Consider the following 19,054-nt stretch of genomic DNA (forward strand, 5'->3'; position numbering starts at 1 on the left):
CTCGAATTCCGATTGGCTGATAGGATTCTATCAGCCAATCGGAATTAAGGTAGGAAAATTCTGATTGGCTGATGGAATCGAGGGACACCATCTTGGATGACGTCCCTTAAAGGAACCGTCATTCGTCGGGAAGTCGTCGGAAGAAGAAGATGGGTCCGCGCTGGAGGTCTTCAAGATGGAGCCGGTCGTCATCGGATGAAGATAGAAGATGCCGCTTGGATCAAGATGGTTGCTGGTCCGGATCGCCTCTTCTTCCCGGATAGGATGAAGACTTTGGAGCCTCTTCTGGACCTCTTCAGCCGCCGGATGATGGATGTCTAGCCCCCGCTTGGGCTTGGATGAAGATTTCGGAGCCTGTAACGATCAGTGATACCTGGCATGGTGAAGACAAGGTAGGAAGATCTTCAGGGGCTTAGTGTTAGGTTTATTTAAGGGGGGTTTGGGTTAGATTAGGGGTATGTGGGTGGTGGGTTGTAATGTTGGGGGGGGTATTGTATGGTTTTTTTTACAGGCAAAAGAGCTGAATTCTTTGGGGCATGCCCCACAAAAGGTCCTTTTAAGGGCTGGTAAGGTAAAAGAGCTTTGAACTTTTGTAATTTAGAATAGGGTTGGGCATTTTTTTATTTTGGGGGTCTTTGTTATTTTATTAGGGGGCTTAGAGTAGGTGTAATTAGTTTAAAATTGTTGTAATTTTTTCTAATGTTTGTAAATATTTTTTTATTTTTTGTAACTTAGTTCTTTTTTATTTTTTGTACTTTAGTAAGTTTATTTAATTGTATTTATTTGTAGGAATTGTATTTAATTTATTTATTGATAGTGTAGTGTTAGGTTTAATTGTAGATAATTGTAGGTAGTTTATTTAATTTATTTATTGATAGTGTAGTGTTAGGTTTAATTGTAACTTAGGTTAGGATTTATTTTACAGGTAATTTTGTAATTATTTTAACTAGGTAACTATTAAATAGTTGTTAACTATTTAATAGCTATTGTACCTGGTTAAAATAATTACAAAGTTACCTGTAAAATAAATATTAATCCTAAAATAGCTACAATATAATTATAATTTATATTGTAGCTATATTAGGATTTATTTTACAGGTAAGTATTTAGCTTTAAATAGGAATAATTTATTTAATAAGAGTTAATTTATTTCGTTAGAATAAAATTATATTTAACTTAGGGGGGTTTTAGGGTTAGGGTTAGAATTAGCTTTAGGGGTTAAAAAATTTATTAGAATAGCGGTGAGCTCCGGTCAGCAGATTAGGGGTTAATGTTTGAAGTTAGGTGTCGGCGATGTTAGGGAGGGCAGATTAGGGGTTAATACTATTTATTATAGGGTTATTGAGGCGGGAGTGAGGCGGATTAGGGGTTAATAACTTTATTATAGTAGCGGTGCGGTCCGCTCGGCAGATTAGGGGTTAATAAGTGTAGGTAGGTGGCGGCGACGTTGTGGGGGGCAGATTAGGGGTTAATAAATATAATATAGGGGTTGGCAGTGTTAGGGGCAGCAGATTAGGGGTACATAAGGATAACGTAGGTGGCGGCGCTTTGCGGTCAGCAGATTAGGGGTTAATTATTGTAGGTAGCTGGCGGCGACGTTGTGGGGGGCAGATTAGAGGTTAATAAATATAATATAGGGGTCGGCGGTGTTAGGGGCAAGAGATTAGGGGTACATAAGTATAACGTAGGTGGCGGTCGGCAGATTAGGGGTTAAAAAAATGTAATCGAGTGGCGGCGATGTGGGGGTCCTCGCTTTAGGGGTACATAGGTAGTTTATGGGTGTTAGTGTACTGTAGAGCACAGTAGTTAAGAGCTTTATGAACCGGCGTTAGCCCAAAAAGCTCTTAACTACTGACTTTTTTCTGCGGCTGGAGTTTGGTCGTTAGATTTCTAACGCTCACTTCAGACACGACTCTAAATACCGGCATTAGAAAGATCCCATTGAAAAGATAGGATACGCAATTGACGTAAGGGGATCTGCGGTATGGAAAAGTCGCGGCTGTAAAGTGAGCGTTAGACCCTTTCCTGAATGACTCCAAATACCAGAGGGCGGTAAAAACCAGCGTTAGGACCCTCTAAGTTAGAGTTTATTTTAAAGGTAAGTATTTCGTTTTAAATAGGAATAATTTAGTTAATAAGAGAAATATTATTTAGATTTATTTAATTAATATTTAAGTTAGGGGGGTGTTAGGGTTAGTGTTAGACTTAGGTTTAGGGGTTAATAATTTTATTACAGTGGCGGCGGTGTAGGGGGGACATGATAGGGGTTAATAAGTTTAAGATAGGTTGCGGCGGGGTCCGGGAGCGGCGGTTTAGGGATTAATCAGTTTATTAGAGTGGCGGTGGGCTCCAGGAGCGGCGGTTTAGGGGGTAATACATTTATTTAGTTGCGGCGGTGTAGGGGGGACAGATTAGGGGTGTTTAGACTCGGGGTACATGTTAGGGTGTTAGGTGCAGACATCTCCCATAGGAATCAATGGGATGTCTGGCAGCAGCGAACATGAACTTTCGCTATGGTCAGACTCCCATTGATTCCTATGGGATCAGCTGCCTCCAGGGCGGCGGTTTGAAAACCAGGTACGCTGGGCCGGAAAAGTGCAGAGTGTACCTGCTAATTTTTTTATAACTAGCAAAAGTAGTCAGATAGTGCCGAACTTGTGTGCGGAACATCTGGAGTGACGTAAGAATCGATCTGTGTCGGACTGAGTCCGGCGGATCGAAGCCTACGTCACTATATTCTACTTTTCCAGTTGTCTAGGGCTTGATAACTAAGGCTAATCAGCCTCGCCACAAATACGCTGCGGAATTCCAGCTTATTTGAAGTTGACGGCTTGATAACTAGGGGCCTTTGTGATCAAGGGTTCAGACAAGGTTGGCAACGTGGTTGTCATGGATCAATTCTTTTATAGCTCAGAAGCCATGAAACAACTAAATGTCATGACTGTGAGGTTTACACCAAATTGAGGTTTAACCCCATAAATAGTTATAAGACCCTATTAAGGGATATATGTGGAGGCAGACATATGGGGATTTTTCAGTTGGATACTTTGGAACCAAAGGGGATGAACAGAGAAATTAATTGGTCAGTATTTTATTGATGCTGCTGCTCACACTTTATAAATACATTAAAAGGACAGTCTAGTCAAAATTAAACTTTCATGATTCAGATAAGGCATGCAATTTTAAACAACTTTTCAATTTACTTCTTTTATCTAATTTGCTCAATTTCTTAGATATCCTTTGTTGAAGAAATAGCAATGCACATGTGTGAGCCAATCACACGAGGCCTCTATGGGCAGCAACCAATAAGCAGCTACTGAGCATATCTAGATATGCTTTTAAGCAAGCGATATCAAGAGAATGAAGCAAATTAGATAATAGAAGTAAATTAAAAAGTTGTTTAAAATGACATGCTCTTTCTAAATCATAAAAGAAAAAATGTGGGTTTCATGTCCCTTTAAGTATTTATTGTATACCATGTCAATTTGTTTTTTTTTAAAAATTGTATATATTACATTGTTTGTGATAACCCTTTCCCCTTTTTTCTTTTTTTTTTTTTTTGTTTCTTCTTTTTCTCCCTTTATCTATCTGTTTCTCAGAACTAATGATGTATGTTGTCAAATTTGCTGGTCTTTATGTATATGCTATTTTTATAAAATGTATGACATGCTAGAATTGCATGCTATTTCCCTTTGCAATAGATGTTTTTTTTGTGATACTGTTCCTATGAGGCTTCATAGCTGTTTTTAATGCACATTCATCTATTATTCCACTAGATAGCGCTACAATTATTTAGTCAGCGCCAATCAAGAGTGTAAGGTTTAACTCCCAGGTAGATGCTTATTTAAACAGGTGTGTTGTGAGTGTAATTTTATCACATGTGCTTCTTTTTTGATCCTGTTTGGAAACTTTATCACAATAAAGAAAGAAGTTTTGCATCATTGGAGACCCTCAGCTCTTTTTGTCTATCATATACTTCCATTTCACAACAACAGGGGTTAAAGCTATTTCTATCTTTTTTTGATAATTTCTCTAACTATTCAATCAAATTTTTGTTAGCTCATGATTATTTCTTGTTTGAGGGTACTTGCTACCTCCAGACGCTGTTCATCTTGCACCCTGAAGCTTTGGCTGACAAGGCTGAAGTGACACTAGCCTCAGATTTATTTTTCTGGTAAGCACCATTGTTTTCTTTCGGCTAGATTATGAGTTGTGCGTTAGGGTAAAAAAGCAGCGTTAAGAGGTCCTAACGCTGCTTTTTTATTCCCGCTGGTATTACGAGTTTTGCAAGTTTAGGTGTACTGCACACTTGTTTGGCCTTACCGCAAAACGACTTACGTAAACTTCGTAAAGTCTTTATTCTATGGAACTTCCATAGCGCTGATATTACGAGTCTGTCCTAGGAGGCCAAAAAGTGAGCGGTACACCCTAGCCTGTCAAGATCCAAACGCATTTAAAAGTCAGTAGTTATGAGTTTTACACTACAACGCCGTAGCATAAAACTCATAACTAAAGTGCTAAAAAGTAGACTAACACCCCTAAACTACCTATTAACCCCTAAACCGAGGCCCTCCCGCACCGCAAACACTATAATACAAATTTTAACCCCTAATCTGCCGCTCCGGACACCGCTGCCACCTACATTATATTTATGAACCCCTAATCTGCTGCCCCCAACATCGCCGACACCTACATTATATCTATTAACCCCTAATCTGCCTTCACCAATGTCGCTGACACCTACATTATATTTATTAACTCCTAATCTGCCGCCCCCAACGTCGCCGCCACTATATTGTGAAAATCATTGTGATCTCTGAATCGAGGCTATCCGCAAAAATACATGACTCTGCCATTGCAATACATGGCTATTCATGCCATAGAAATGACAGAACAAAGAGAGGAGGGGGCATTGTAATCTATGTTGACAATTCCACAAAGTACACCCCCTTACAAAAATCTAGATCTCCGGCCACCTTTGATTTACTTTCTGGAACAATTGAGATCCCGTACAGTAAATCAATAATTGTTGCAGGAATCTACCACCCACCTAGCTCCTCTGTGCATTCCCTTTCAGACATAGCCCATCTCCTTAGTGAAACCATAGCTTAAAAACCCAAAAAGTGAAGTTTTAGTTTTTGGAGATTTTAATATTGATTGGCTGAATCCAAAAAATAATAGTTGTTGCTCTGTGTTTAAGTCTTTGCAGCTAACGTAATTAATCTCCTCCCCAACTCGCATAAACATCAAAAGCCATAATCACACCCTACTCGATTGGATTCTCTCCACCTCTCCCGACCAAATCCAAGAGGCAGGTGTTCTCCCTAACAATTTCAGTGACCACTGCTTAGTGTACTCTGTGCACAAAATAAAGGCAACTAAAACCTCCCCCAAGGTTAAAATCACCAGGTCCTTCAAAAAATGTAATCTTCAATCATTTCTAAATGACATCAAGAACCTCCCCTGGCACAGATTAAACCTAATCCCAGATCTTGACTCTGCAGTTCAATTCTTTCAGTCCGAACTTATACAAGTTTGGAATGTACATGCCCCGCTGCGTAAGGTGAGAGTAAAAGGAGCACACTTGAATTGTATCACAGCTGACCTCATTCAAATGTACCAGTTTCGAGATTCATTGTGGTCAAAGTTCAAGCATACTGGCTCTATGAACGATCACTGTGTATATAGACAATGGCGAAATATATGCACTAAACAAACAAAATTGGCCAAGGCCCAATATTTCTCTGAAAATCTGAACAATAACATATCAAACCCTAGAAAGTTTTGGAAACTCATAAATAACTTACAAACTCCACCAATTCACTCCTAACCCTCCACTGTCAATGTGGACAACCAAACCCTGCAACTCCCCTTAGAAGTAGCAAATGCCTTTAACAATTATTTTGTCAGATGCTCCACCACCCTGATTGACAAACTAATAAATGGCACGCATCCTGAAGCTACAAATGTGGATGAGGTCCCACTAAATCAGCAAAGACTCAATATAGAGAAGTTCAATTTTAGACCTGTACCCATCAATGTCATTAAGAAACACCTTAATAACCTAAAAATGAAAAACCAGTCTGGACCTGATCAAATCCCAGCAATGCTGTTGACGCTTAGTGCACCAGCAATTGCTAAACCTGTCACAACCCTAATTAATGAATCCTTGGTGTCTGGATACATACCCAAACTTTGGAAGACTGCAAGAGTAGTGCCTATCCATAAAAGTGGGGAGATAACCTTGGTTTCTAACTATCGCCCAATATCATTGCTCCCAGTATTGTCAAAAATCTTAGAAAAATGCGTCCATACGCAATTATGTCAATATTACCAACAATCGAACTATCTGACCCCTGATCAATCAGGTTTTCGTACAAATCACTCTACTACAACTGCCCTCCTAAAGGCTTGCAACGACTTCCAAACTGGAATGGAACAAGGAGACCTAACTGGAGCTATTTTCCTTGATTTTGCAAAGGCCTTTGACACAGTAGAGCACGACTTACTACTGCTCAAACTAAAAAACTCAGGTATTGGTGATCATCCGCTAACCTGGTTTCGATCATATGTATCGGATCGATCACAATATGTCTCCATTTCGGACAGCGACTCCCTCCCTCTCCCAGTCACGTGTGGTGTTCCCAGATGTTCCATTCTCGGCCCCCTGCTATTCACATGATTTATAAATGATCTGTCTAATGTCTGCAAATCCTCAACTGTACACATGTATGAAGATGTTGAAGCAGTGCTCCAAGACCAGTTCACAGAGGTAGAAAAATGGATCTCAAAAAACAAACTCTTCCTAAACACTGACAAAACTGTCACAATGATCTTTGGAATGAGATCTAAACTACACAAACTACAAAATTCCCAACTATGCATCAAAACAAAATCAAATTGCACACTGACCGCAGTCCACTCTTTTAAATACTTGGGTATGTTGTTAGACCCCAATCTATCTTTATCCAAAAATAGGTGCCCTGTACAGAAACAAATCCTGCCTCAGCCCTACAGTAAAGGAAAAGATTGTACAGCAAATGCTGATGCCAATCGTGGATTATGGGGATGTAGTATATGCACCTGCACCGCAAACTCACCTTAATAAACTTAATACACTGTATAACTCGTTCTGCCGCTTTGTGCTAAAATGTAATTACAGGACCCACCATTGTGACATGCTAAAAGAACTAAACTGGCTGTCGCTGGAATAAAGACGCACCCTCCATCTTTCCTGCCTTGTGTTTAAAAGCTTTTCTGGGAAGCTCCCACCCTACCTGAGCAGAATGCTCTCACCGGTTATTCCCACCTCCTATAACCTCTGATCCAGTACCAGCACATTATTTAGCTTGCCTCAATACAAAAAGAAAGCAGCTCGATCCTCCTTTTCCTACAGAGCACCACAATTATGGAATGACCTCCCGCACACTTTCAAACCTTCCCCATGCCTAATATCCTTTAAGAGAGCCCTCTTTCCTACCTGTTCTATGTTAAATTTGTGTGCATATATTGTGTATTATTATTGTTTTTGTATTTTATGTACCCATTGTATCAATGCAATGTTTGTGTACCCAGGACATACTTGAAAACGAGAGAAATCTCAATGTATCTTTCCTGGTAAAATATTTTATAAATAAATAAATAAATATTAAAGTTATTAACCCCTAAACCTAAGTCTAACCCTAAACCTAACACCCACTAACTTAAATATAATTTAAATAAATCTAAATAAATATTCCTATCATTAACTAAATTATTCCTATTTAAAACTAAATACTTACCTATAAAATAAACCCTAAGCTAGCTACTATAACTAATAGTTACATTGTAGCTAACTTAGGGTTTATTTTTATTTTACAGGCAAGTTTGTATTTATTTTAACTAGGTAGAATAGTTATAAAATAGTTATTAACTATTTAATAACTACCTAGCTAAATTAAATACAAAAGTACCTGTAAAATAAAACCTAACCTAAGTTACAATAACACCTAACACTACACTTTAATTAAATAAATTTACTAAATTAAATACAATTAAATAAATTACATACAATTAGCTAAATTAAATTAGCTAAAGTACAAAAACAAACAAACACTAAATTACAGAAAATAATAAACAAATTACAGATATTTAAACTAATTACACCTAATCTAATAGCCCTATTAAAATAAAAAGCCCCCCCCAAAATAAAAAAAAACCCTAGCCTAAAGTAAACTATCAAAAGCCTTTAAAAGTGCCTTTTGCAGGGCATTGCCCCAAAGTAATCAGCTCTTTTACCTGTAAAAAAAAATACAAACAACCCCCTCAGCAGTAAAACCCACCACCCACATAATAAACCCCCCAAATAAAATACTATCTAAAAAAACCTAAGCTCCCCATTGCCCTGAAAAGGGCATTTGGATGGGCATTGCCCTTAAAAGGACAGTTAGCTCTTTTGCTGCCCAAAGTCCCTAACCTAAAAATAAAACCCACTCAATACACCCTTAAAAAAACCTAACCCTAAACCCCTGAAGATCGACTTACCGGGAGACATCTTCATCCAAGCCGGGCCGAAGTCCTCAACGAAGCCAGGCGAAGTCTTCATGCAAGCCGGGCGAAGTGGTCCTCCAGACGGGCAGAAGTCTTCATCCAGATGGCATCTTCTATCTTTTTTTTACAGGTAAAAGAGATGATTACTTTGGGGCAATGCCCCGCAAAAGGCCCTTTTAAGGGCTATTGGTAGTTTAGTTTAGGCAAGGGTTTTTTTTATTTTGGGGTTTTTTTTTTTAATAGGGCTATTAGATTAGGTGTAATTAGTTTAAATATCTGTAATTTGTTTATTATTTTCTGTCATTTAGTGTTTTTTTTTTTTGTACGTTAGCTAATTTAATTTAATTTAGCTAATTGTAATTTATTTAATTGTATTTAATTTAGTAAATGTATTTAATTATAGTGTAGTGTTAGGTGTTATTGTAACTTAGGTTAGGTTTTATTTTACAGGTACTTTGTATTTATTTTAGTTAGGTAGTTATTAAATAGTTAACTATTTAATTACTATTCTACCTAGTTAAAATAAATATAAACTTGCCTGTAAAATAAAAATAAACCCTAAGCTAGCTACAATGTAACTATTAGTTATATTGTAGCTAGCTTAGGGTTTATTTTATAGGTAAGTATTTAGTTTTAAATAGGAATAATTTAGTTAATGATAGGAATATTTATTTAGATTTATTTAAATTATATTTAAGTTAGTGGGTGTTAGGTTTAGGGTTAGACAAAGGTTTAGGGGTTAATAACTTTAATATAGTGGCGGCGAGGTTGGGAGCGGCAGATTAGGGGTTAATAAATATAATGTAGGTGTCAGCGACATTGGGGAAGGCAGATTAGGGGTTAATAAATAGTATGTAGGTGTCGGCGATGTTGGGGCAGCAGATTAGGGGTTAATACATATAATGTAGGTGGCGGCGGTGTCCGGAGCGGCAGATTAGGGGTTAATAATATAATGCAGGTGTCGGCGATGTTGGGGGCGGCAGATTAGGGGTTAATAAGTGTAAGATTGTTAGGTGTAGACATACATTTTATTTCCCCATAGGAATCAATGGGGCTGTGTTAAGGTGTTTTACGCTGCTTTTTGGCAGGTGTTAAGACTTTTTTTCAGCCGGCTCTCCCCGTTGATTCCTATGGGGAAATCGTGCACGAGCACGTTACACCAGCTCACCGCTGACTTTAGCAGCGCAGGTATTGGAGTGCGGTAATGAGCACATTTTTGCTCAACGCTCACTTCTTGTCTTTTAATGACGGGTTTTTGAAAACTCGTAATACCAGCGCTGAAGGTAAGTGAGCGGTGAGGGAAAACTGCTCGTTAGCACCACACAGCCTCTAACGCAAAGCTCGTAATCTAGGTGTTTGTTTGGTTGTCTACTAAAATGGTACATTTTCTAAAAAATAAAACTTACTAGGAGAGGCTTAATGACTTAAACATGTATAGCTTAGAGCAAATAAGTAAAAGAGGTGATATGATAGTAACTTTCAAGAATATTAAGGGGCTTAGTAAAGTTGAGGCTGTAAGTATTTTTCATAAAAAGAAACAAGGGGGTAATGAGCTCAAGCTGAAGGGTAGTAGATTCAGGAGTAATTTGAGGAAGCACTTCTTTACAGAAAGGGTGATTGATTCATGGAATAAACTTCTACAAGAGGTGGTAATGACAAACACGGTGGGGGACTTTAAGAATGCCTGGAATAAGCATAAGGCTATCCTAAGAACTAGATAAGTTTATACTTTTAGGAAATAGCAAACCAACTTGCTGGGTCTATAGCTCTTATCTGCCATCAAAATCTATGTTCTTTGTGTATATATATGTGTGTGTGTGTGTGTGTGTGTGTGTGTGTGTGCCCATACATATTTTCCCATTTAAACATATAAATACACGTATACACATTGTTACATACACACATACATATTTTTATATATATATAAGTTTAATAAATTCACCCCAATGTCTCAGGTTGCATAGAAACAAGTATTCCTGTATATGGTCATGTACCCCTTGGCTCTACAAATGCAGTGTTTAGCCATTTGGTGTTAGACTCGTCATGTAGTACTACCCGTTTTGGTGACAATTGTAGAACTGAAACGTACATGAACACATACAGTAATACCTGCTTCTCTGTATTAGTAGCGCTAGATGCCTTGGTGACTGGTGGTAATATGTAATACAATATTTGTTTTTATACAATGTATTTGAAATAAATTGATTTAACATGGTTACTGAGCTGGTGAGCAGCAGTGTATAAAACATTAATCATATGGGAGGCTTAAAGGGACAGTATACTGTAAAATAGTTTTTCCCTTAATGTGTTTACAATTGCTTTTTTTACCAACTGCAGGTTTATTTCTGTATATTAAAGCTCTGATTTTGTGTTTTGAAGCCACAGCCTAATAAAATAGGTTGAGCTTGTAGGTATAATCAGATCTCATTACTGTATCACATTGTGCACATATACCTGCTTCTTTATCTTATATCTGTCCTTAAAACAATCACCAATACTTTGAGAGAACAATGGAAAATCAATATTTTATTACCTTATCTCTTCTTTATCACACTGGGAGTGTAATTTCTTCTGCTGGCTGTGTTTACAAAGCTTATCTATAGCTGGTACGCGCGGCCACAAACTTTCAGAATAGGTGGGGATACCACATGCTAAATTAACCATTTCAAATGCCAATATAAGGGTAAAGGAGCTACTTGTAAACAATTTAATACACTCCAGCAGGTAAAGTGGATCATTGGGAACAAATTAAAGGGGAGAAAATATTTGAGTAAACTGTCCCTTTAATCATTGAGCAATACATTTGCTCTAAAGAATGTAAGTTTTAATTTGAACATATTCACTGAAAAAGTTTGGGACATACTACACTATGGGGCCATTTTAACGTGCCCCGAATGGCGCCTAATGCACCTGTTTCTGATTGAGAGCCTGGAGGCTCGCCAGAAACAGGAGTTAAAGAGTAGCGGTCTTAAGACTGCTGTTTCTTAACTTGTCCACTGCCACTGAGGCTGCGGAAATCAATCTGCCCGATCAAATACGATTGGGTTGATTGACACCCCCTGCATGCGGCCGATTGGCTGCGAATCTGGAGGGGGTGGCTTTGCACAAGCAGTTCACCAGAATTGCTTGTGCAATGTTAAATGCCGACAGCGTATTTAGAATTATTCATTCTTTAGGAGGCATGTTAAATTTTATATATTAGAAATGAAACTACACTCATTTCAGAATAAGGGCATGTTAAAGGGACATGAAACCCAAAAACATTCTTTCATGATTTAGGTAGAACATACAATTTTAAACAACGCTCCAGTTTACTTCTATTAGCAAATTTGTTTAATTTTCTTGGTATCATTTGTTGAAGGAGCAGCAATGCACTACTGGTTTCTAAATGAACAAATGTGTGAGCCAATGACATTCGGAATATATATGCAGCCACCAGTCAGAAGCTAGAACCTAGGTTCTTTGCTGCTCCTGAGCTTACCTAGATAAACCTTTCAGCAAACAATAACAAGAGAAGGAAGCAAATTAAACAATAGAAATAAATTGGAAAGTTGTTTAAAATTGTATTCTCTTGGGTCGAATTATCAATGTGCGGACAGACATGATCCACTGTTGCGATCATGTACCCTGCACATCAATAAATGCCAACAGCATACGCTGTCGGCATTTATCATTGCACAAGCATTTGACTAGAAATGCTTGTGCAATTCCGCCCAATGCAGATTCGCGGCCAGAGGGGGTGTCAATCAACCCGATCGCATGCGATCGGGCGGATTGCTGTCTGCCGCCTTAGAGGTGGTGGACGAGTTAAGGAGCAGTGATCTTAAGACCGCTGCTTCTTTACTTCTGTTTCCGGCGGCGGAAACAGCTGCATTGGGGCCAATTCACTGGTTGATAAATTGGCCCCTCTATCTGACGTATTATGACTTTGCAGTCCCTTTAATGTTGTCATTCTATGTGTCTTCAGTTCAGTCCATTTTTTAATGTATTAGTGGATCTCAAATGTTGGCTAAGGGGACTTTAGCCTGTTTCAATTGCTAATACCCATGAAGCAAAATGACAGATCAAATCAAAATTAATGTTCTTCCAATAATTTATAGTGCTTTGTAATCAAAATAAAATAACAGTTTAATTCTCCTTTCTCTTAACGTGCCACCCAGAGAGCACAGATTCCAAAATATCATTTTTAAAATAAAAATGTATTGAGTTTACCTAGATTCTTAAACAATTCAAATGTCCCAATAAACAGAATTAAGATGTTTGGTTTAGTTTTTCCTTTTGTTGACTGAATGAGACCCCCCACCTATAAACAGTGTAACAGTGTTCCAAAAAAGCAATTATACCTTTTAATTTTTGGCTGTGAACACGCATTCTTTGTAAATGTAGATTAATTGGAACAAATTCTAGACTTCTTTCTCCTTTACTACAGCTGGATTTGAAAGAAGACCCTGGGGGAAAAAAAGGGAAATTCAAAATTTTAAGCATCACCATGTCTTTCAGAAAACAGATGGTAGCTTTTTTAGCATGATGCACATATTGTATATTTCTAGTTCATTTTAAGATTTTATTGTGCACTAAACTTTTAGAAATGAAAGCACTTTTATAGCTGATTCTCAGCATGAACAATCTCAGTAATCTACAGAACAGTATTTAATGTGCAGATATGCAAATACCTTATAAGTGACAGACATCTCCTGCTGTCTACAACGGGGAGTCAGCATGGCAAAAATTATGCCACATTTATCACACATTATGTTTTGGCTGCTCTTAAATTATAACATTTTTTATAAAGTCAAAGCTAAAGTACAAGTCATTTTTATGGACTTGTCAGAATAAAAATAATGAATGTACAAGCCTTTTTCCCGTATTTCACTTTTTAGCATATTATTCAGTTTCTTCATGTTTTTGCACTGCTACATGACTGTATAATGGTATTCCAGTGTAATTTCACAGTCATGAAACAATGCCACTGCTACAGGGTCCTTGGCAAATGTCCACTCGGTTCTGTGGTGTCGGCATATGCAATCCATCTCTACTGTTAGCATTAACTGACCAGACAGCACAAATACATAATAGCTCTTTACTAAATGTATTTCCTTGAGGATGTCTGCATTTTTTCAGAAGAATCAATGAACTGAAATACTATTTTTCTCATCAGTTTAAGTCTACATCCTCCTAAGAGCTACACATTAGTCTGCATTCAGTAAATATTGCATGATTAAGAATAATTGTAAACAGGAAGCAAAGAAACACAAATTAATTTAATGTGTTCATGACTGAATGTGCCCAGTTTTTAGTTTAAAAATATGGGCCATACAAATGTCCCTGATACCATGTATTGATTTTTAATAAAAATAAACAAATTTATAAATACATAAAGATAACGAAGATCTAATAGTGCAGTCATAGAAGTCAAGAAAATTTTTGGGTAAGTTCAAATGCTATTTATTAACTTTTTGGAAATGCAAATATACAAATGAAGGAGTGCATTAAAACATATGATAGATATATCAGCATTAAACATTGTACAGATGACATATAGAAACATTAAGGTAGAAGTCTACTTGAAAGGATATAAAACATTCTTAGTAGAAACAAAGACTATTAAACACCGTACATACAAATTTTTATGTGCATCTCAACTGCATGTACCAAACATTTCAAGGATAGCAAGGCTAGAAAAAAAAGATATATAACAGAGAGAAACTGAGGTAGACATAACCCATATATCACACTATTACCACAAATAAAAAGAACCTACAATACTAAGCTTCAAAGAATCCCATTTAATACTTTTGGCCAATTTCAAGCATGTCCTTTTAAGATATAGATCTTTGTCTCTTGTCTTTCAGCCAATTGTTTAAAAACCCCAATATTGTTACTGGTTCACCTATGTTCCTATTAGAGAATAATTAATTTGGCATGATCTAAACCATACTAACTGTCATTCACACACTTGATTTCATAAATATACTATCAACTATAATAATTTGTAATCCCATCTAGTAATTTCCCCATCTCTTGTGTGAGACTTTCTGATCAAAAGCTTCCAAGGTGACTTCTAGCTCCTTCTTAAGCAGTAGCACCATATCTGCATTACGTCAGTCTTATGGTACCAGAGTCTTGGAAAATTAACACTACAGGTTTGGTTAGTACAATGTTAAATACTTCTAGAACTCGATGTATTATTGCATTGTCTGGTGTCAACCAAATTTTTTTTTATTTAACACACAATCTTAGTTTTATTGTTTTTATCCTATAGATAGATCCTATAAATAGATATTTATTTGTTCTTTACCCAGATATTGCCCAGAAAATTAATTTAAACAAAGACCCTTTCTGAATGTATTGTGTATATGATTAATATTGATCGTACCTGTGTGTTTTTCTAACTCTGAGAGGCTATCCTGGTAGACGCATACCATTTCCTCATAATGAGTAATCACATTTTGTCGTAGGTTATCCCAGTGTGGCGAGAGTTCACCCAAATCCTTTAGTTGTTCAATCCTAATGGGGGAAGATTAATTAATTTAATCAGAATCATACTGTTACCATATTAAAACACTATATCTACCTAATCAATGCATTCACCAAAAAATATCATACATATTATGTGCTTTTAAACTAAATTTAAAATGCTTTGCAATAACTTTGTAGATGATACTTATCAATTAACTTTTCTATGCACTTATATTGCACTTTAGAGCTGACACTCACAATGATGATGGTGTCTAAACAAGTAACATGGTTAAAATATCAAGCAAACAGTGCTTTGTCAGAAGTTGATACCTCAGCAGTAACAAGTACTGTCAGCCGGTCATTTGAGACAGCCCACCACATTGAGGAAGTAATCTACAGCTAAGAGGATACTGTTACACATGTGCACTGGGGAAATGGGGGGGAGTAGATGCTGTCAGCTCTGGTTCAGAGTGCTTTCCACTTCCATTGCTTGTTGTGTGCTGTATGGCAAAAGTGAGCTCATGACATTGTGCTGCATAGGTCCAAGAATAAAATGACACCACCAGCTCCAGATTCCCCAAGCATCATACAGTCAGCAGCTTTGCTTAGAGGCTGAGGAAACAAACACAAGCAAAGAACCGAAGAGCCTATCTTACCCAGTCGACTCCAGGGAGATAGTTATAGGAAGCAATGTGGAACTTAACTGCAAAATTACAGCGGCGAGAACGAAATCCGTAAGCATGACATCAGCCCTTCTCTTAGGCCCTGACACGGGTTTATCTGCACCAGTCTCCTGATCGATTTTTGACCTGGTGGCGCCTTCTAACACAGGGACTTTGTTGGAAGCAGTGGAGGACACGCTAATACCCGCTAAAGGAACCACTCAGATAGAACCTGTAATTGCTAGCCTTCTGACAGGAGCTCTTCTCCCAAAAATGCTGTATAATTAGTCAAATTGGCGAAGAAAGGTAGATATTCTCAGCTCATAGGAGGCAGCCCAGTAGGTTATAACTTTGTATATCTCCTCGTAGGGACTCCCTGCCCAGATACCATTTTTTACTCTGTTGGGACCCGAAAAAATATCTGGGACTATACTCTACATTGTTCTGCCTTATGGTTGACTTACTTTGAGATGGGATAATCATTAGACAAACATTGTCTAAACAATACAGACAGAAAACTCTACTTGATGTTTCAGCTAGTTTTTAAGTTATGTAAAATCTTTTTATAATGTAAGATCAAGTTTACTGAACTTTTGCTTATAGTTGGTCTCCGTTACTTAGGAAGTATAATTAATTGCATTCCTTTAACTGGGTATAACATGATATCTTGGTATTCAAATGATTAATGTTTTGCATATCTACAGACCCTGTACACTATATATGAAACTTTTTTTTCTCACAGCACTAAAATCATGCAGATGGTTGTACAGCTACACCCTATGGTAGAAGATGGTCTCTATGGCCTCTACATTACTTGGAAGCTCTAGTATGGAATTTTAAACCACCAAACTACTGCCAGTGGCAGAGGCAGTATGTTTACTACTTTTAAGTTCCAATATTAGAGCCCCAGACACAGGCTCACATTGCAACCAAATCCAATGTATGCCCCTATAAACTATATTCCAATGTATTGTAGGGGTCCAGGTATTTAGACATTATTCTATTCACAAAAAAATGTAATACTAAGGTTACAAAATAGGAAAGATCTGAGAGTCCAATTACTAGATGAGGTACTAGTACCAGCTAAGGGTGTATTGTATTGCAACATGGTACAGTGGGTCTTAGTTTAATCATATATATATACTTGCTACAACCTTTCTCTATAAGTGGATTCAGCTATTGTATACAGGTATATCATCCTGTCCTAAGCATCATTCCAAACTGTATTACCATGTCCTACTTTACTTTCTTATAGGCGGAGCACTGTATACATATATATGATATAAAAATTATTCTATATGTAATATACACTCATATAAAATTTGAAAGAAAAAAGAGGTGTTCTCAGAGGCTCAAGAGTAGTCTGCTAATGGTCACTATACCTCTCTGTAGCTTGGTATATTTAGGAGTCATTGTAGGTCCAAGAGTGGCCTCATGGGACATCTAGAGGGCTGCTAATCTCAAAGACTAACTATATCTTGTATTCTACACTTAAATGATGTTAGTTAAAAAAAATTCTGTTTGAATATTACTCTGTACCATTGTAACTCCAATGTATGCTTTGTTTATTGTTTTACTTGAGCTGTAAGCCTTACATTTCACCTCAATAAAAAAAATAAAAATAAAAAAGTTCTGCAAACTGAATTTTCACACAAGAATGCAAAAAAACCCCTAATTTCTTATTTGTCTGGGACTAGTTGAAAAATTCTGACCCCTTTATATATCTAAATGCACATATACACAAACATATATATATATATATATATATATATATATATATATATATATATATATATATATATATATATATATATATATATATATACATACCAGCCCTGGACACATTAAAGAAAAAGTTATGCACACATTACATATTCAATATTTTGTAATAGTATTAAATAATCTGTAATAAATGTGTTACAATTAAACCTTTATTTAGCCAACTATATATAAATAAATCACAATCTTTTTTGACTGCTAGGATTCTTTACTAGATATGTTGTCTGAGATAGGATTTATTAAGGGACCAATCAGGAAGGACAATAAGTAACTTAGATTTCTCAATATCTTTGGATGTGGTGGTCTTATGCTGGGGGAGTAATGGAGCTTGGGCTCTTTAGGTTCTGATGGGCATTAAAGGGACAGTAAAGTCAAAATTAAACTTGATTCGAAAAAGCATGACTTTTTTTTTATTTACTTCTATGAATTTTGCTTAGTTCTTTTGGTATCCTTTCTTAAAGAGTAATCTTAAGTGATCTCAGGAGTGTGTATCTGTCTTTAGACATCTGGCAGAGGTGTTTGCAACATTGTTTATAGCAATATTATACATTTGACTTTACTGACCCTTAAACAGAAGTTTTGCTATGGAGGGGTTATATTGGGTATCCACTGCGTGCGGTAAAAGGTTTTCTGTAGATGCTAGAAAGTTTACAGCAGGGTATTCATGTGGGTGCTAGAAAGTTTGTAGTGGGTTCTAGTTCTAGTGTTGGATGCAGGTATGGATAAGAAAGGGTTAATGAGATGGGAGAAAGTCAAAGCTTGGTTAGGGTTAACAAAGGTGGGGGCACAGGAGCGCTCGTTTGCAATGGTTATGCGGGCAGCAGATTGCTGCCGGCCAGAGGAGTAGCTGCCAGATGATAAATGGAGCTTTAAGTGGCTATTGCAAATTTTTATGTGTTTTGAATGTGGTAGAAATCGGTTGGATCATGTAGTACACTTACATTGCTTGCAATGAAACAAACAAACAAAAACGCACAAAAAATATATTTCTTGGTTTGATCTCCATTTAGCATGTCCTAGGTATCCCTGCCACACAGTTCATGTAACACCTCATCTATATACTGATGACTGAGGCGTCTATTTATTAAATGCCTGTCCGACATGATCCAATCAGCGGATCATGTCCGACATACATCGCTCAATGCTGAGAGCAATACGCTCTCCGCATTCAGCATTGCACTAGCAGCTCTTGTTAACTGCTGGTGCAACGCCGCCCCCTGCAGATTGGCTGCCAGCAGGGGGTGTCAATCAACCCGATCGTATTCGACCGTGTTGATTTCACGTGATGTCTGTCCGCCTCCTCAGAGCAGGCGGACAGACACGGAGCTTGATAACTGGGCCCCTGAGTGTGTTACCTAGAAAAGATAGTGTATTTAGCATTAAGTGATTATATTTAATCAACAGCCCTCAATTCCAAATGCAGCTTAGAGACACATATCTTTCTCATAATTAATCATTTTAAATTGCTAGAGTGACTTAAAATGTTAAAGTTACACATTGTTGTATAAGGTTTATCATAGATGTGAGCTCACTGCAAACTTACATACATCAACTTTTAGGAATACAGACAACAAAGTTTTTCTTAAAGGGACGATAGTCAAAATTAACATTAAGTCAAAATTAAC

The 19,054-nt window shown here is 37.2% G+C and overlaps 1 protein-coding gene across 1 annotated transcript in view; it reads right to left on the bottom strand.

Moving 5' to 3' along the window:
- The window catches only part of INPP4B (inositol polyphosphate-4-phosphatase type II B), a 1,415,612-nt gene that overhangs the window by 353,001 nt on the left and 1,043,557 nt on the right, over positions 1-19,054 (bottom strand). Inside the window, exons 12-13 of the mRNA XM_053703700.1 lie at positions 14,906-15,036; positions 12,873-12,977 (exon numbers count right to left, since the gene is read on the bottom strand). Coding sequence (XP_053559675.1) covers positions 12,873-12,977; positions 14,906-15,036 — 236 coding nt within the window. The remainder of the gene's footprint in view (positions 1-12,872; positions 12,978-14,905; positions 15,037-19,054) is intronic.

Source organism: Bombina bombina, chromosome 2, assembly GCF_027579735.1.
Source record: "Bombina bombina isolate aBomBom1 chromosome 2, aBomBom1.pri, whole genome shotgun sequence".
In the NCBI taxonomy this organism is placed as follows: domain Eukaryota; kingdom Metazoa; phylum Chordata; class Amphibia; order Anura; family Bombinatoridae; genus Bombina; species Bombina bombina.